We start from the raw sequence: 20,612 nt of genomic DNA on the forward strand, positions 1-20,612 counted from the left end.
CATACATTTTGATGGGGCCATGGTGTACATTGTAGGGAGCAACGGATGGGGGGGGGGGGGGGGGGATGGGGAGAGAAAGAGAGGGAGGGAAAGGAAGAAGGAGACCTACTGGAGCACATGTTGATATCCGGTGCACGCATGCCGTAGTATCCTGATGGACAGGCGTGAAGACACTCTCCGTACTGGCGCATCCGCTCCCGTCGCAGGAAGAGGAAGAGTTTGGGCTGACAGTTCATGCACCCGTTGTCCTTCGAGCACACCGAACAGCCTTTGCAGATGGGGTACACTCCATAGCTAGCTGCTGCATGGGCAGAAAGGGAGGGGAGAGAAAGACACAGACAGAGGAGTAGGTTAATACAACTGCACACATGTGTGTAGAGAGCATTGTACAGAATTCAACTTAGCAGCCCTGGTGCTGCATTGGCTTGAGCGACTAAGGCCTGTAGCATTCCATTATGGCAGTTTGCACAGATTTGGCAAATTGTCATTCATGTAAACTCTGGCTCCCCTCCCTGCATCCATTTTGAAATTGCGAGCATGCATTGATTTGATTCAGAGCTTTACTCCTGAATGTTGTGTTGAGACAGCCGATGAAAGGCCAAAACCACAGTGACTTTGGGACAGATCGGGTTGCCGGTCGGAGACAAAAGAGCCAGTAGCTACTAACTGTCCTACAATAAATGTCTCTCTCTCCTTAATGTAAACTCCTTAGTGTCCTGTTTACAGGAAAATGTCCTTGGTTGTGCACCATAGCTGCAAATGCGAGACGCTGTTATTGATCCGATCCAAGTTTTAGGTATCACCACCAGGGATAGAGTAACAGCTCTCTAACTCAGTGACCTACCACAACGCTTCGTAAAACATCATGCAAGAAGATGTGGGTTGGAGAAAAAAGGGTATATATTCTTTGCTCTGCTGTGGATGTATGGCAGGGTATTTCATTTCTTTAACCTTTTTTTAAAAAGATCTTTCTCAAAGGTGCTTCTCCGACGGACTGATTTCGATTATCTGGGTACACAGAGAGTGTTCTGAGGCCAAGTGGGGAAAAGAGCAGAGAGAACAGGAAGAGAGATTTAGCTATAGCAAGGGCGCATCACGGACCCTCTCCATGCCGACACCTCATCGGTCTTCCCCTGACGGCTGCTCTGAGTTTTGCAGGGAGCCATTTGTCTTTGCTGGCTCCTCATCCTTCTCACCATGACAACCACACATCTTAGACCTCAAAAACCTTTCAGAAGAAAGATGAGCATGCTTCTGCAAATATCTACCATTCACATGTAATGAGGTAATTTGCGCATAATCTAGCAGCTTTTTATTATTAACAGCAACTGCAGCCCGTCTTGGAGGATGTAGCACTTGTAATATAAGAAGATTAGGCAGTGAGTCACACTCACTTTCTATCCATATGTGCTTTAGGGAAAGTACTACACACACATGCTGAACACATCATGCCAGCCCTCCCTGAGCACCCCACCTTAAATGTCAGAGGAAACCCTAGGAGGCCATCTATCACACATCCCTCTCCATATCAAACTATCATCAGGACAAAAGTGCTTTTAGATTCATGCCATGCAACATTTCACATGAAAATAGCATGCTTCCTTCCGCAGTTACATATTCAGGAGAAATCAGCTTGAGCTTGGTCAGCTTTGTTTCCAGTACATTTCAACTTCTATAAACATGAAGCAACACATTTATATCAACACAGGCATATAGATACTGACATAAAAGGGATATACGTTGGCGGTGGTTGTGCACACTCCAATTGTGTTTTTTTTTTTTGGTGCAAATGATAACAAAATGGGGGAACTGTTCTTGACAAACATGCTTAGTGTTCCATGCTGTCGGGCTATTTGCGGGCGGAAATGGAGTAGGCAGATTTCGGGCCTCACCACACCGCATATACATGCAGACATTTTGTATACAGTGTGGATGTGTTTACAGTAACCTGACATTCACAGTAAATTGGCAAAATCTCCCTCCCAGCCCTACACCCTTCAAACTTGATTGTTATCATCATGCTGAGAGAAGAGGAAACTACGATTGGCAAGGACTTAGGGGCAGACGCGGAAAGGCCTGCAAACTATAGGGTCAACCACAGAGTGAGGGGCGGCGGCGGCAGGGAAAGAGACATCACACACCCCTTTCCCACTTCATCCATAATTTTTGGGTGGGTTTCACACAAAGCCAAACCGCAAGCGCCCCTTCTGTCATTTCTCTCTGACAATGCTCGCCAGCGCGGACCAAATGATTCATTTAACTATAACTGTCAGCGCAAGCTTAAATTACACTTCCACCGTGTCTGATTGCTTCAGGCCACTGATCAATCAATTAGCATGAGGCAAATCAGCCCCAGTGCAGGAGAGCATTGCCTCATCACGCGCCCTGGCAGGCGGCCTTTTTTTCATTTGGGTCCGGCTTTTGGTGGAAATTTGTTTAGCTTGTCACTAATCAAACGACACGTTCATTTGAATCAACAGTGTGTGATGCTTTCATCCACAGGCTGCTGCATCCAGCAGCCATGAATGGAAAAGGGAAGCAGGCAGGCCTCAGCTGATAGGTAAAACATTTTCGCTCCTCTATTATGAGATTTTGGATTAGGGGGGGGAGAGAGAGACGTCTGACTACGGCTTTCCCAGCACAAACCACAGGTATGTCAAATAGGAGGTTATGATTCTCTGTGTCTAGGGCGAGAGGGTCCAACTTGGGTCCAGGAGGACTGTGAGCTTCCACGTTTTACGGAAACCTCTCTCACCGCCAGCTGATTTATACCTGGGGCGCTTATTTTTGAGCCGTATTTACGTAAATTCATCAGTTGGATCAGATTCTAAGCTAAAAACCAGAGCACCCAGGAGCTGTCCAAACCCCTTGTCTAGAGGGACTCGTCTGTGTTTTAGGCATTACCTTGACCTCTAGGTCATAATGAAGAAAGTCTCAGTACCCCTGGTGTTTGTTTCACAGCGTCATAAATAAGCTTCGACCCGGTGGTGTCTATACAGTACGTTCGGCACTGGCCAAGGACTCGCCGCAGACAAGCCTGCTGCTGGAGGGACTCAGCTAGTGCACTGAGACATCTAACTAGAAGCGTCTGCTTGGTGTGTCTGTTTGCTTCTGAGTGCATCCAAGAGAAACTGTAAAAGACCACGCAGCTCTAATATGTAAACAGCATCCTTGGCCATGATTTGAAGTCACACTACAGCGGAAGCGATCAAAGCGCATTGGTCTGGAGGAATTTGGGGCTCTCAGTAAATTACAGCGGATAAACCTAATTTAGCGCCGAAGTGTGTTTTTTCCCCTCTCTAGTTTGTCTGTGTGTATGTGTTTTCAAGGCAAAATTGTTGTGTTAAGTTTATATGGAGTGAGTTATTGCAGCTGGCATATGCTTTTTATCTAACTGATTAAATCAGCCAGACTCTATTACTTCAAGACTGTTTTTTCACGGGACTATTAGCTGAGCAATTGTAATATTATTAAAGGTGTTTTCGCATGAATTTGTGTTAATCTTTCTGGGCTTCCTTGAGATTTAAGGTTTGTTCGCATGGATTTTCATGAGTTGTCTTGGCTTTCTTAAGTTTTTTTTTTTTTGTCTTGTTTTAAGCAAAGAATGCTGAAGACACCCATTGCAGAAGGCTTTGCAGTGATGCACCCCCTTAGTTTACAGTTCTGACCACAGAATGAATGGTACTTACAGTAACAAAAAACTTAAAAGTCCCCACTTCTGACAGATATCTAATGATCCTTCCATATCCCAGTTATTTCATTTACAAAGCCAAGCATCTCTTTGAACAGCACTGGAGAAGACACCACAAGGACTTGTAAATTCAGCAGCATAACCAGCAGACATGGCCAAATATTACAAATCATTAAGTATGACATTTGTATTGTATAGAGTGGCTGACACCAAAATATTCTTTTTGCCACATATAGCTCAAACCACGAGCAGAAACCAAATGAGCCTGGTATGTCTGAGAGAAAATTGCATACATTTGAAACAAAAGTCTTCATTTGAAAAGTGTTCTGTTCTGTAGATGTTTATTTTATTCTTTTAACTGCCTTGTGTGTATTTATTTTTTCATTTTTGAACCTCCTTGTCTGGTATTCCCCATATTTCCATCATGTTAACTACAGTTGACCTAGCTGTTTAAGTCACTGTGCCTGGTACTTGTTTGAGCCCTCCCCTCACTGCATTATGTGCTTTCAGAAACACAAGAGCTCATCATATTTAAGGCAACAATTTTAGTCATCTCAATAAAAAAATGAATGGGAACACAATCAAAAAGAGCTTGCCATCCAACCCACCAAAACTTTGTATTAAATTTCATGGGACCACATTGGGATGAGGCATTGGTCCATTCAGGTGAGTGTATAGTTTGGTCTTCCATTCATGCGAAACACAGGCCTCATAACGTGGGGGCATGGTGACGGCATGTTTGGACGGTGGCGGTTTCATTCACAGACGAGGCGGCAGTGCCCCTGGCCAGATTTGTTTTGGGTCCCGATCAAGACCAATTAGCCCTCTGGTGAGCAGAACGGCAGGTCTGCCTCAGGTATGCTTAACGACTCTGAAACAAGCGTGACGGGCGTCGCCTTGTGCTGCCAACGAGGCCGGGGAGGGGGCGGATGGGGAGGCCAGCCAGTCCCTGGCAGCATACCCCCCACTGCTCTCACGCACCGACCGATCCACATGACATCATCCCAGGACTCGTTAAAAAACATTCAACCAAATTCGACCATAAAAGTGTCGCTTTGCGTCTCGCCCCCCTTCCTTGTGATCGTTTAATGTCAGCGATGTGATTATTCCCCGCAGAGACTGCACACAGGGTTACCCTCGCACTCCCGCCACACAGTTCACTAGGTCTAATTTTGTGTCAAAAACAATTAGTCCGGCAATGCTGTTGCTGCAAGAAACAGACCTAAGCACTGGAGAGACCAGAGTCCCAACTGAAGCAAAGCTACAATATCCTCAAGTCGTAAAGATGATCTCTATCACCATAATCATCATCATCATTGTCCTCCTCCAAGTCGTAATGTTCATGGGCCAAACTGCAGATTAATTGCCCGTGCAGTTTAGCAGGGAAAATTCTGGTCTATGCTGTCAATCAGTGGTTGGGTAGCGAAACAGAGGTTAAGACTGAGACACTAGCTAGAGAACTCGGTCTTATCAAAAAGCAATACATACTGGCTTTTACATCTCTGTGCTTTTTATGTTTTTTCTAAACTCTACGATGAGAGCAAAGCACAAACAATGAACCACTGCTCATCTTGGATCAAGTGGTACAATGTATTACTAACAGCCCCAAGGTCACAAGTTCAAATCCTGAGCAACACAAACATTGAGCACAAAGAAACCATATGGCTTCCTTGTATAATATGTTTCTCTGGATGCAAAATATGTGTAGACCAAAAGAAACATGCATCATATGTAGACAAAGACCTCCTTTTCACAGACGTTACAAATGTGCACACAAACCGTTGAGAGTGTTGAATGATCGGACACATTTATGTATCGACGCAGCATGCTGCTTGAAGGACAGAGAGGAAACCTCAGCGCTCGTAAGCTACAAACCCGCAAGCTTCTTATGAGGTTCCTCCTCTTTATGTGGCAAGAATTAGGTTTGCCAGCAGAACCATATATGTATACTTTACTCCCTGGCATTGCGGCGATTACCGTCTCCCTTTACCCCTAAATGGCATTCTCAGTTTACCGAGGATGGTTTCGAGAGTGTTTTATCGCCCCACATGTGAACTTGACATTCTAACCTGTGTGAACACCTTCTGAGATCTAAGAGGGAGAAAAGAAGGTTTTCAGGGGCAGGGAGGGATAAACCAGGCCAAAAATGTTCATGACCAGTTTGCTTTTGTGAGGGAGGGAAACACACACAGTGACAGCTTGCCACTCGTGATGGAAAAGATGCTGGATGGGGAAGCGAGGCCGGAGCAGTGAAAACGTTTCAAGCCATCCATCCCGGGCCAGGTCTAAACCCCCATGACGGCTCAATACGGCTCTCAATTGTGAAAGCTAGTGTATGGAAAACGACATCAAACCACCCGCATTTCGCACATATGACTTCACTTCTTTCACGCTTGTGGAAGTCACACTTTGCTCTAAAATAAAAAACAGCAGTTGGGTGGGGATTGGACGGGGGGGGTATGCTCAGGAGGGTGGATTTGGGGGTACAGGCCTCTGCTCCAATTTAGCAGAAAATATGTTGGACTCGTCTCTGACTACTTTGCAGCTGGAAATAGTCAGGATTTCGGATCTATGTTTTTCGTTTTTTTTTTTGCCTTTGGTTTACTTTAACAGATCATACTGTATGCATATGTTTATAATTTAGCACAATCCCACTACTTATAATGATTTTGTAGCATGTGTCTGCACAAACACATTCGCTCACTGAATTATTAGCTTAGCAGAGAGAGTTCCTGTGACACAGACCCAGGAGGCCCGGTGGGCGATGATAGATTTGCAGATTGGATCTGGGCACTTAAATAGGTGGATTTGGATGTATAAACATACTGAAAGCATGGAAAACTGGCAACTCGGGGAGACCGCTGGGTACAGTGCAAAAACCAACCATGGCTGAACATTAGCCTTAAAAGACCTCTGGGAACTTTGATGAACTTCTGTCCAGACCTGGCAACGTTTGGCAGGGACAGATGACACAGCCTGCTGCTGACTACCTCTTACACGGTTGTATATAATTCACCAGATCAACCGCTGAAACGGTATGTACGTTTCATATTATATTACTGTACTATACATGCACACTAGAAACACACACACACATATGGGATTCAACATGGAAGATCCAAGGCAGTAGATGTTTTCCATTTGTGGTTTCATGGCCTAAGCTGTATCACAACACCCTGCCTCCTGAAATGACAATAGTGCTTTTATTGATGCTCTTTTTGTAAAAAAAAAACACCATCTTATTACTTGAATCTTTCCATCACTACTTGACTCAGTCCCTGTCTGCTCCACTGGTCCACACATATGCCCAGCTGTGTCTGCCGCACGGGGGTGATTCCAGGCATTATTACAACCCCTTTCTGGAACCTGGGCCAAACGTAAATCGGCAAATAAAAGAAATCGCGATAAACTCCTAAATTCTTCTTTTACGAGCGATGGATCACAGGTCCTTCTGCAACACCTGACGCGTTTGCCCTGAAAACATTTTCTTTCTCTCCACCAGTGAGTCACAATCTGACAATGCTGCTGAATCTTTCCTTCGGCACGGCATGGGGCTCTCCACACAGCTCCCCCAGGGCCCATAGGAGGATTCCAGGTCCGGCCCTATTCGCCTATGGTGTTGAATGCGTATCCAATCCAATTGGTTTTCCCATACCCTGGAGTTGTTCACGTTAAAGGAAGGAATGCTGTAGAGAATCATCTATGTGTATATAGTGTATGCAATGGGAGAACTTGAGACTGGGTAATGCTTTAGGGTCTTTCTACAAGTCCATAAATGGATTTCTCACCATATTTCCTGTCTTTGGGGGCTTCAGATCTTAGTTTGGAGATCATTTAAAAGCCAGCGTGGTCTTATGGTAGGCTACGTTTACACAGAGCCTCCATTGCCTGAATACGGAATTTTTTTTGGATCCGTACCTTTTTTTTTTACACAGAGCCGTGACGAGAAAAATCTGCGTTTACAAGGAACACTGGAAAGGAGCTGAGCGGAGTTGATGAATCCGTAAAGACGTCATGGAGCATTCGTAAAAAATGACAGAAGACAGAAGTCGTGATCCAACTAGCAATCTTCTGATTGCTGAACAACTTCGCTACCACCTGAAATCACTGTTACCGCAGCACTCAAACAGGACTAGTTAGAATCGCGCACTTTGACATTATAATAAAAATCTTTTCATGTCAGATTTGCTCATATAAGCTAATGCTGACACTAAAAACCTGTTTTGAACAATGGTCCGATGCAAATAGATTAAACAGTGATAGATTAAAGTGTGGCTGGTTATTGTCAACCCTTTCCTAACCAGCTTCTTAACAACATCGATTTAGTTTATGTTGTTGCTGTTATGAAGTGACGCAGCGGGATTCACGTAGGGCAATTACATCATCCGGTTAGAAAGTGTGCGGATCAGACGTCTACATGAACACGGATCCGCTGGTGGGTTCGAATCTACCCACTCTGTAGACCTGATTCAAAAGGTTGCGGATTCAGTGACCCAATCCACCGGGTTCATGTAAACGAAAGGCCAATCTACAAACATTTCGTTCCGGATTCAGGCAATCCAGGCTCCGTGTAAACAGCCCCTTAGTACCCCAACACATTTAAAGCCTAAAAACAGGAACAATAAAACAGTGAGCACCTGTGACGCTGACAGACACCCCACGGAGAAGCTTAGACCTCCAGTTTGACTAAACCCATAAAACTGGATTTGGTGTTAGAAGAAAGGGTGGGGAGAAAAGCGGTACAATGGCCTCACTGTTATCAGAAAACCCACCCTCTCCTGATTATATCAATGCAGCTCTGGGTAACACCTCACTGACTGGTAACAGCCGTGCTCTGAATATGCTAAGGACATCTTTCTGTATTATTGAGAAGATTAGTAAACTATGATGGCCATATTGTAACAACATCCTAGTTTTGTTTCCAGCTTAGGCGACGGAGAGAGAGAAAGAGAGAGAGGTGATCGGTTTCAGGCGCTGAATGTGGAGGGTTGGTCCAGAGGGAAGCGATGGGAGGGCAATCAGTGATTCGTCATGATGCACTTCCTCAGTCAGGGCGAGCAGGAGGAGACACAAACATGTGTTTTATGTTTCTTACCAGCTTAAGTTTTCAAAGAAGGGGGGGGGGGGGGGGGGGGGGGGGGATTCTATGCATTTCTTTTTTTCCCCCCTTGAATTCCTCTTAGCCTGGGAGGGTACACATTTCCCTCTTTCTTTTCTTTCCTCTTTTTTAAATGCAAAGAGCAAAGAGCAAGGGAAAACAAGCAAGAGAGAGAGAGAGAGAGAGAGAGAGAGAGAGAGAGAGAGAGAGCGCTGCAGAGAGAAAGAGGAAGGGAGGGAAACAGAGCGGCACAAATTAGTGCACCTGTTGGTAATTTATCACACATAAACCTCGCACCTAATTTTCACACCTGTGGCTGGATGGGCTGGAAGTGCTGTTATTGAGTCCCACATGCTGCTGTTGGCAGACTGCTCTCAGAGGAACAGGGCGCTGAAGCAGGGCTCCACACTCACGCTTTACATCAGTTGCACTGGAACGCCAAACTATTGCATTTAGGTGCACCCAAAAAAATGTTGGCACTGCAATCATTTTGAGTGTTTGTGGAAATGTCTGTATCAACATCAATCACGAATGACATATTGAATCCGAAATTTTAACAGATGTCTTTGTGTCTGAGATCATGCCAATGAACTGGGCACAGGCAGTATTGTTGCTGTAGGTTGGGCTCACATTGAACCCGTTCTTTTTCATAAAAGGAGTCAAAGGTAGCTCTTTGGCTACATTACAGTGTTCAATTAGTAGTTAAGAGTAGAAGGAGTGTAACATTTGGTTGCTTCCACTACCTTGCACCGAAACACTGCAGGCAGGGGGGCAGCATCTGTCTCAGCACAGGAAGTGTGTCTTGGAGGCACTTGGAGGCTTTTTTAATGTTTCAATTCAGAACATTGATGCTCTGACCGCTAATGCACTGTTACCAGCCATGCTCTGGCTGCACTCTTTGCAAAAAATGCATTATGTTGGCTTTTTGTTATTATATCTGAGGCACAGAAATTTGACAAGCCTTTCTTTGCGAAAAGGCCTTATTTTGGATATTTTGTGTGTGGGCTGAGCAAAGCTGTTGGGCCCAAAGTCCTGGACCTTGTCTCCTTTTGGTAAACCATTGGGGAAATCTGTGTTGGAGTCATGTGTCAGTCAACGGTATCCTTTGGCGGTAGTAGCCTCAATCTTGTCGCCTCAATGTTGAGATTAGTTTTACTCTGTACCCGCCAACGGTTATTTCACCTGTCACTGTTACAAGTCGCTGAAGTTTATCAACATCAGCAACATCACAAAATCGCTGTTAGTATCATCCTCTCAGGCCATTCAAATCCAATTAGAGTTGGCAATTTACAGCAACAAACGACAAGTGACCATTGCCTCACCAACTATGCTGGGTCAACCTAGTCCATCCAAATAGGATAACATTGCTATTTTAACCAAGTTGCTGGATAAGTTGGACCTACAATGTTGGGTTAACTGAATCCAAACGGATTGGTTTATTTCACCAAGTAACTTCAAAACATATGCTAGTTCATGTTAAAACTGAAAGGAAAACTGAAAGTCACACCCTCTCCAAACAGCTCAATTTATATGCTAATGTAGCATAATATCAATGATCTAGCTTAATATCCCATTACAGGTAGCTCAAATTAAACAAGTTAGACAGAATGACTTCAGACAATAGATTTTTTATTTTACATAACATAACAAACATAACAGGCCTGGTTTAAATGTCATTTTAACTAGCTAACAACAAACCAGCTTTCACAGCGCTAATTCATGTCTGGAAACCACAAGCCGGGCAACGCTGATACGCGACCAGCGGGGAGACAAGTGGGAGCGGTTACCTCCACTGGTGAAATCGGGTCTGGGCCTTTCGGGACTAGGGACAGGTGTAACGACACCACAGCCTTTTTCCAAAGGAAAAAAACAATCAATAGTTATACCGGTATATTTTAAGATTGGTCTGTCGGTTCGAGGAGAAGTACAGGGAGAAGTTTCAAACATACGCATATGCCTAATTTTTCTCCACCTGCATTTAGCGAAGAAGAATATCAGGATCAGAGAGAATCAGAAGCACATTAGGGGGGAGGTGGTGAATAAAAAATAACGCTACACACACACAGAGACAGACCTGCTAAATGTCCTTGTGAGGGACCGAGGACACTGGTGCGACCAATGAACATGTTTAGTTGCACTTTAGTCGCATGTGAGGAACCAGCACATGAAAGGATCTCAAACACTGGCTCTCTATTTAGTACACCATCTATTGATCATGCCCCTGTCTGATATATTGGTCCACTCTGTCTATAATGGAGGTGTGAGCAGAGAAAGGTATAGACCTCAATTAACACATATGGAGCATAATACAACATTATAAAATATGCTGATTTTTTTTTTGTATTCCATTTCATTTTGTATATTGTCATAATATATACAAATATATATATTTTTTTAATTCATGACATTTGCAGTTTATGCATGCCTAACTGACAGGAAGGTTGAATGTATTTTATTTTGATACAGGTGATAAAAAGGCATTGGAAGCTTGAGATGAGGTACCCCCTGACTTGTAAACACACACACACAAACAAACACACACACACACACACACACACACACACACACACACAGATCGTGAGACACATAGACACACACACAGAAAGATAGACACATAGACACACACACACACATAGATAGACACACATACACACACACACACACACACACACACACACATAGAGAGATAGAGAGATAGAGAGAAACATAGACACACACACACACACACACACACACTCACACACACACACACACACACACACACACACACACACACACACACACACACACAGCAGGCACAGCTCCACTAACAGCTCCTTCGCACACTTCTGAGCAACTCCTGCTGGCTCCCCTCCCACTTGTGTGAGTGAACATGAACCGTGCCACACAGTTCTACCTCATTAACCCCTTAACAAGACACCAGCTCACACCCCCGCGCGCCCCTGCGGCCAGAGGGGAGATCACAAGTGATCCGCAGGGTCAAAAGTGGAGCACACCGCAGGGGAGTGCAGAGCGAGACACGCTCGCGCACTCACACATGGTCCCGGGCTGCAGGGCGAGTGTACTTCAAACGAGCCGAGCCCGAGACTGTGGCTTCAGTTACACAAACATCCTGAGCCATCACACGAGAGTCGCGCAGCAGCACCTAGCCTGGTTTTTCTTTGCAGGAAGTTAATCGAGAAGAGCCCCGTGCAATCACTGACTAACACACAGGGAGCTAACGAGCGCGTGAGCGAACAAGCAAGCAAACATGGCTTCCCCCCAGCACATCTGGGTAACAAAGGGTAGGCCGAGAGTGAGAGCTTTCTTTCTTTCTTTTTTACACACTACCATGACATTATTTGATTAAAAGTGGTAAGTAGCTCTAAGTGAAACAGTCCTAATGAAACAGGGCATACAAAAATCTTATTAACATATTGTAGGAGAATCACTGGTAGAGGGACATATAATAGGAGAGGAAAAGTGTCTGTCAAAGTAGCCAATGCAAGCAGTGCATTCAATTATAAAAAATCAACCTCTTAATGCATCCACAATCCACCATTGACCTTAACAATGTAGGTCACTAGGTCTAGCTGATTTAGTCTAGCTAACTCCGTTGTTGCAAATGAGGCATGGTGACATTTAAACCACATGGAATAAGAGGTCACGTCAATGGACATGTCTGATCTGCCAATATGCAGTGCTGGAGGACGAGTCCATTGTACTCCATTGAATCAGCCTTATCTATGAGGGGAGGAGGGAGTTTCTGTATGCAACACATTGACTCACTCTCAGTTTCTGAATAACAAGGTTTTGTCACTAATTTGCTTAAAAAAAGGTTTTTCTATAATTTATGCCCAAGAGAATTTATTTTTCATGTTTTTAAACCTTCCATAATTTTTGTCTTAAATAATGTTTTGCCATTTAAGGCTTAACTTGTGCCAACCATACATGCTTATTAAAATCTGAATAACAGAACAAAAGGACCAAAAATGGACTTAATGTTTTACCCAAACATAACCCAAAAACATAACCATTTTACCCAAGGCACATTTGTAATGTAATGTAATCTAATGTTGAACTTGTTTTAAGACAGCACTTGATACTATTGATATTATAATAATTGGGGGGGTGAAAATGCTCTAAAAGCATCCCTGCACATCCATATTGGGTCAAAAGTCTGAGGCTTTCATTATGTGAATGAGGATGCAATTCCTCAGAAGGGTGTCATATCCCTAGAACATGGGTGGCGTGAAACCCACATCCTTACAAGAAAGTATACCCTCATTCTACAACACAGCCAGGCAGGTGAACACACGCCCTGGTTCTTACAGTTACTTACATTACAAATAAGCAACAAACAAGGTTTTATTTAGATCCCTCTCCAGCAATACCTTCCACAGCAGCGTACGAGTTAAGACACAGCTATGTAATGTTCACTCTACCCTCCAAGTTCCCTATCTCCCATCATCAGATCCTTGCTTCCCAGTCATAACCCTGTTTTATCAGCACATCACAACCACATTTAAAAAACATCACTTGATCAGGGTTTAGATTGCAGTTTACTGGCTAGCTCTATCCCATCTCATGACAGAGGTATTGTTATTGTTACCCAGTCTGGGTCCTCATTGTGTGTGGCTTGCCTGCTCTTCCTATGGTTTCCCCCCTGGGTTTCACAACATCAAAATAAATGCATGTAACGACTCTGGCCCCTAATATGAAGGAAATATAAACTGGAGTGGAGTCATTCCTCAGGTATTGCATGGAGCTTGCCCAAAGAACCAAAGGAGCTATGAACTAGCAAGATAAACACACAATATGCCCCCCTTCAGGAATCAAACAAATACATAACAGCATGTAAAACTCCTGGATGCTTTCATGGGAGGTATCAGGTCCTCCACGCCTTTGGATCAGAGCCTGTGGCCTTTGTGCTGCTGGTGCCAGGCTCTGCCGGTTAAACAACAAGCGCAAACTCCTATCACGTCATCATTATCACTTTATGTTTAACTATGCGAGGGCTCGTATAAGATCAATTATCAGCTGCAGGAAATGTAAACCTTAATCTATAATCGTCATCAATAACAATCAACACGTCTGTATCATTTTGACCCTGCTCCCGTAGCATGCTGGCACCACGGCACAGGCACGGCTAAACCCATTAGCTCTCAAACTACATGTGACCCCTGCCTGCGCACACCTATTACTTATGGCTACACGCAGTGACAGATGTTTATGCAGGGCAAGACAGCGTGCTCAGGAGACTTGGAACAGGTTCAAATAAAATAATACGGAGTTGAGGAGAAGTCAGCCAAGATGTAACACAAGTGCATAACTGAAGAAAAAAAAGAGGGTGGAGGAATTTGAGAAATGTTAATGGATTTCTCTTTTCTTCGCTTTTTCTTTCGCGCTCTTTCCCTACCGCAGGCTTGCTACACTGTCTGGTCCCTCCAGCCCAGTAGGCAAGAGAAAGGAGGAAAGAGGGTGAGATGGAGAGAGGTTGAGTGAGAGAGAGAGAGAGTGAGTGAGTGAGAAGGGAGAGAGAAAGAGACAGAGGGACTAGGGAGACTTACAATACATACACTAACCACAATTGAGGTTCTCTGTGACAAAACATACTTAGAAAACCCAAGAACCTTAAAAATGTGTTTGAGACCACACGCATATTAAATCACGACTTGACTTGTGAATTCCCTCCCTCAGCATAAAAAATGAAGGCTAACCGATTACAAAGCACAGCCAACTCGACTTTCTTCTTCCTTGTTCCTTCACGTCTCCTTTTCAATCTTAATTGGCGGGCAGACAGACTAGAACACCCAAAAGAATAATGCTCTTTAGTCACAAAAGACTACAGCAATGACCACAACCCCACAATCGCTGCTGATCACTCCCTGAGGTCTCCAACTCCTTACAGTTCCTCCAACACTGATAGGAGGGTCTCACTGAACATTAAGTGACTGCTTATCAATGACTGGGCTTAGCTGGCCATGTTTTATTCATAACGACTCCACAAATGGCTCTGAATATTTTCCCCCTGTTCCATAATGTAATTCATGTCATCTTTCTTTCAATGCAGTCAAAAAATAGCTCCACTCATTTGTGAGTATAGAAAACATGATAAATGCACCAGACTTCTCCTGATAATTGGCTCCTGTTTGTGCTAAACTGGTGGTTTGCCAGCATGTGGATCAGGATGGACCAACAAGTGGGTGACCTGCAGAGCCCCCTGAACCTCTGAGACACACTCACTTCCTCCAGAGTGGAGGGTGGAGAGAGAGGGAGAGACAGAGAGAGAGGGAAGCTAAAGGAGGGAGAGTGACAAAGACAGTAGGGAGAAGGAGAGCCGGAGGACATGAGAGAAAGAAGGAGAGAGAGAGAGAGAGGCGACTGAAGGCACGAGCATGCGAGGGAGGGAGAGAGAGAAAGAGAGAGACAATGAGCTCAGTACTGGTGCACTCTAATGATTACCATGCCTCCGCCTGATTGAAACCACACCAGCACCACCATCACCAGGGCTTCTGATTCCACGGGCGAGTGGTCCGGCCTTCACTCCCCTCCCTCTCGCCTAGGGTGAGTCTGAGACCCAGGGTGGGGCTGGGTCATGACAGGAGCTCTTGGGGGCAGGGATTGGGCACATCTGATGAATCCATGGCCTCCGCACTCCGTGCAAACGGAGCAGCACAATGAGACTGTTAAGGGCATCTGACCAGCTCACTTCCTCCCCATACCGAAGCCATTGCACGCTGTGCCTTATTTTGATGTGGTGTGTAAGCATAATTAGAGGTCCCATAAAGGCAGGAGGAGGAAGAAGGAGGCCTGTCCATCTGTCGAGTGTTAGAGGCTGGGGGGGGGGGGGGGGGCAGCTCCTAAGATCACAGCAGCCCCCAGCCCCCAACCTCCACTCCAACCCCTATCCCTATCCCAAAAAAAACCCACCCCCCAACCCTACCCCACTGCCATAAATCTCCTGGCCCTCCTTGTTGTTGTTGCAGCGATTTGTGTAGGCATGGATGTAAATATCCATCAGTTGGTGGAGACAAGCTCCACACGCCTGCCGCTCTCCCTGTGTGTGTGTGTGTGTGTGTGTGTGTGTGTGTGTGTGTGTGTGTGTGTGTGTGTGTGTGTGTGTGTGCGTGTGTGTGTGTAGGGTCCTCCAGGGCTCGTGTTACATGGCCTTTCAGATCGATCATAAGTAGGTACACAACGGCACGCACAAGGAAAGACCGGCAGGGAAATGGCTAACAGACAGAAATCAGAGCCTAGTAAAGCTTGCTTTAACATAGTCAAAAAGGGAAGCGGTGAGACATTGCAAATTCTGGGGACAGGCATTGGGAAAGGCCCTATTATGTTCTCTAACCTGCCATGGCATCTCAGCCAGCACCCCATTCCCCTGCCTCCACTGTCCCACTCACTCGATGACTCTTGGCCACGATGGGGTGAGAGTTTAAAAAGAGTGGGGGGGGGTGCACCGCCAGGTCGTGAGGGGGTCACCCTCAGGCCACTCTGGGGGAAGAGGGGGGTGGGGGTTGCTAATAACCTGTAACTTCAAGGAAAGCACCCTGCTGCAGCTCCAAAAAAGTGCTTCTCCAAAGAATGAATGTTGGGCCCAGGAGATATAATGAGGGTGGTTTTGCTCTCAATAAATCTAAGAAAAGATGTGAGACCCAACCACAATCAACACAATGTTTCTTAATTAACAAGCACTCGTACTGTTGATCTGAAGACATTGTGCTATGCGTCTTCTGAGGAATATGACCCTGGTGGAGGTGTGCCGTCTCCCTGTTGCCTGGCTTTCATGGAGGTACATTTAATATCAGTTCCTTTTCTTACTTGGTCAACTTGCAACCAACTTGCGCACAGGCAAATTCCTGCTTTCAGCAAGCATCACGTTCAGTGGCAGGGGGAACCAACACAAACAACTCTCTCACACAATCTGAACTGGCAGAGGTGCAATGAAGCTTAAAGAGGGAAAATGAAAGTCTTAAAAACAGGGGTTAGAACAACAATGGACGCCGCTCCAACTCCCTTTCCCTCTCTTCCTCTCTCTCCCTCCCACTCCCTCCCTCCCTCCCTTCCCCTCTCTATCCCTCCCTCTCTCACTCACTCACTCACTCTCAGGGGCTAACCTTACCTGCCAGACCATTGTGTGACTCAGCCTCTTATTTTTAAAACGATTTAAACAATGTTGTTTTATGCACAGCCGCTTGGAAACAAGTCCCACATTCAAATGTTTTATGGCTCAATAAACTCGAGGGTATCGAACGAAACCGGCCGGCCATATTTAGTAGCTTTATAAGAAAACATATTAAGGTGTAATTGCTTTAGAGGGGCAGTCCATTGAGGGAATAACGTAGGTAAAGGTTAGCACCATCTCCCTCATGCTCAGATGGGACACTGGACCTTTTGTCTGTAGCGCGAGAGTTTCCAATCACCATGGGGAAATATGGAGTGTATTATAAGATTCATATAATAAGTCCATTTTATTTCACATTTCCGAAAATGAGCTTTTACAGTGTGGTAAAATGTGGCCTGAAAGAAAACCATCTGTTTGGCATTTAGCACTGCCAGCACATGGGATCCTCTGATGACATTGATTGAGGGTGGAAGAGAACATCCCCTTGAGTATTCTCAAATGAAAAAAAGGAAAAAGAAGAAGAAAAAAAAACACATCCACACACTTATGGACACTCTCGCTCTCATACAATGAATGTTTCTCTGTCATGACGTGACAAATGGAAAAGTATGGAGGTGTTACAAAATGGGCATTCTCAAACGGCGCATATCGAAAATTTCCCCCAGCCTATGTCCCACACATAACAATGGCTGGAGAGGGAGCAAGCCTGTGTGCAAGGAGTGCTGCATCACAGCAAATCTGACTGAAAAGTCTGTGGGTCTGTTTAAACAAATTAGCGTTAACTAGGTTTGCTGGGGTGGGGGGGTGTGGGGGGGGGGGGTTCGGCCCGTTGTTTTCTTAGTTGAAAACAAAGGAAACCAGAAACAGATCACCTACAGAGGGTCATGCAGAGCCTCAGAAACCTCAAGGAGGCTTTGCTCAAAGCACTGTTGGTGTTCCACTATAGAGACAATCAGTTGCCTGGCTTTTAAGCCTCAAACATTGGCGTCCTGTCTTGTTGTTCAATGCAGACAGAACAGGAAAGAAAATGCATCCACATGAGGCGTAAGCCAGTCCTGTCCCATTGATTTACCTTTATCAGGGAACAAACCTGTCAAAAACATGCCTCATCGAGGTACCAACACAAGTAATGATCCCATAAAGAATTCTGAAAGACATTTTCTATCTGTAAAAGCTACAGGCTTCTTTCCCGTAGTAATTCCCGTAAGTATTGCTGCATAACGGTATGCCACAACATAAATCAGCGTTGAGATATGGGGAAAGCTGAATCCGCAATTTGCTCTTGACCTGCCACTTTGTTTTATCTAAGCCTCTGAACTGCCTTGGCGTGTGTTAGCAGTGTTCCCATCAAAGGATGCAGATACATGAGCGCACTCCTCATCAATGCCCTGGAAATAGAACAAATTAATTGGCTTGACATACCATAAAAGGTCATATGAATGTTGCCTGTTTGGACAGGGATTTATGAGAGAGACAAAGTTGATCTACTCACTAATGTTCAGATAAATCTTAGTAACCAAAGCTCTGTCAAAATTGGCAAAACAGGCTTTGGCGTATAAGACAAACACACACACACACACACACACACACACACACACAAACCAAAATGGACAGTCGTGACCATGGGAAACCAGGTGCACACGCTCATGCACACTAAAGCACATTTGCACACTCATAAGTCATGGGCCGGCCGAGGCAGGAGCAGGAAATGGGAGTTGAGGAGCTGAATGGAGTCCCTCGGACGGCTCCTCTGCGCTTCTCTGCACTCTTCCATGCTCCTCTGCGCTCCTCCATGCTCCCCTGCACTCTTCCACGCTCTTCCATGCTCCTCCACGCTCCGCTGTGCTCTGCACTAGCTCCAGGCACAGGTCATGGCTCTTAGTGCTTTAATCCCTCTCAGGTGATGGAGCTCACATTCAGCCATCTCCAACTGATCTCCTCAAATATGTTCTCTCACTACCTCTTTCTATCCCTCTCTCCTTCGCTCTCTGTGCCATTCTTTCACTCTTATCTGTTCCCTTCCTCTCAGTGATGTCACCCTCCTGCTCTGCCTCTTTCTCTGGAACATTCTCCATCTCTACCTGCTACTCCCTTCCCCTCTCTTGCTCCCTCCCTCCCTTCTATCACTCTCTCTCTCTCTCTCTCTCTCCTCTCTAATACACTCTCTCACTCTGTTGTGTGCAATTCTTCCTTTAGAGTGGAACTAATGCCATTCCACACTGGGACCCCTCTCTCTCTATCCACTGCCTGTTCTGTACAGGGGAGCAGCACTGTGTTGAGCACTCCGAATAAGCAATGACAGGGATGAGACTTGATAGGTTCACTCTACGGAGCAGTGTGGAAGACATGACTTAATCCTGACTCTCTGCACAGACAGGTATTATGGGATGCATACAAATAGATACATATGTGCATATAAGAAGTGGGAAATGAGTATAAGTGTGCACACATACAAACACAGCAAGTGTACATATGGCCTCTCTTTTACAGTTAGACACACACACACACACACACACACAAACGAATGCAAGGGAGAGAGAGAGGACCAAGTGAAAACTCTAAATCAAAGGCAAGCCATCAACAGCACCATCTCACTTTTTCCGCAAAGTGGCAAAAAAAAAGGTTCTAATACTCTTGGATCATTCTGTCTTCCCATCAGCCACTCAATCAGTCTAGATTAGAATACCACACCGAAAGAGCTCCCGGGATCCAACATTAACACTTATACCCATAACCTGAGGACTGACGTTAAATGCTTTCACAAACCCGTTATGAGTGTGTGTGTATAGTGTGTACAGTATGTGTCTGAGAGAGTAAGAGAGTGAAAGAGTGTGTGTGAGAGAGAGAGAGTTAGAGAGCTATGCCACACATTAGAGAGTGGAAGAGTGTGTGTGTGAGGGGGGGGGGGGGGGGGGGGAGGGGGGCACTGACATCTATGTGTATGTGTGTGTGTGCATTTACTGCTTTTGGAACTGAACTAAACCATATGTTTAACAAGACCTCATTACATTTCCATATTAAACATAGAAGCCCCAGCTACAGTCTGGAGATAGTTGACTAACAAACAGCTCCAAGCTAAACTGACCCCTGAGATCCTGAGCACATACTCACACAACTCTGTGGCATATCTTCAACCGTTCAGCTACAAATCTGCACACACTGGAGCGAGACTTGATCTAACATGCAAAGATAGCAGCCCCTTGACACCAATACATTCTTACCCATCCTCTTGCTTTCCTGCCTGTCTGGGTTTTATTGCTGCGGTTTCTCCTCGTCTCTCGCTCCCACTGTCTGTCTGTCTCTCTCTTTCTCTCACTGTCTTTCTCTCTCTCTCTCTCTCTCTCACACTCACTCACAGAGAGAAAGAGAGAGAGAGAGAGAGAGAGAGAGAGAGAGAGAGAGAGAGAGAGAGAGAGAGAGAGAGAACATGCTTGGCTGCCACATAGGATATGGCTCAGAGCCTCTGAATCATGTCTCCCTCAGACCCATCGACATTCTGTATTTAGAACAACTAACTGAATGATCACTATTCAGTATTTTCAAGGGTCTAATCAAGTCCAAATGCAAGAGCTGACAGCATGTATTAATTTCTCTAGTTCCATTTAGACATTCAGGTGATTCTCTTATCAGAGCTATTGAACTCTCTGAACTGAATGATAACCTTTTTTTTCACCTTAAAGACAGCAACGAAAACATACCAACTTGTATAATAC

The 20,612-nt window shown here is 45.1% G+C and overlaps 1 protein-coding gene across 1 annotated transcript in view; it reads right to left on the minus strand.

Moving 5' to 3' along the window:
- rspo2 (R-spondin 2) overlaps positions 1-20,612 on the minus strand; it is a gene marked incomplete at both ends in the record, with an annotated part of 56,002 nt that overhangs the window by 32,062 nt on the left and 3,328 nt on the right. Inside the window, one exon of the mRNA XM_080857705.1 lies at positions 110-301. Within this exon, the coding sequence (XP_080713831.1) occupies positions 110-301 (192 nt within the window). The remainder of the gene's footprint in view (positions 1-109; positions 302-20,612) is intronic.

The sequence above is a fragment of the Sprattus sprattus genome (assembly GCF_963457725.1).
Source record: "Sprattus sprattus genome assembly, chromosome: 19".
NCBI classification, from domain to species: domain Eukaryota; kingdom Metazoa; phylum Chordata; class Actinopteri; order Clupeiformes; family Clupeidae; genus Sprattus; species Sprattus sprattus.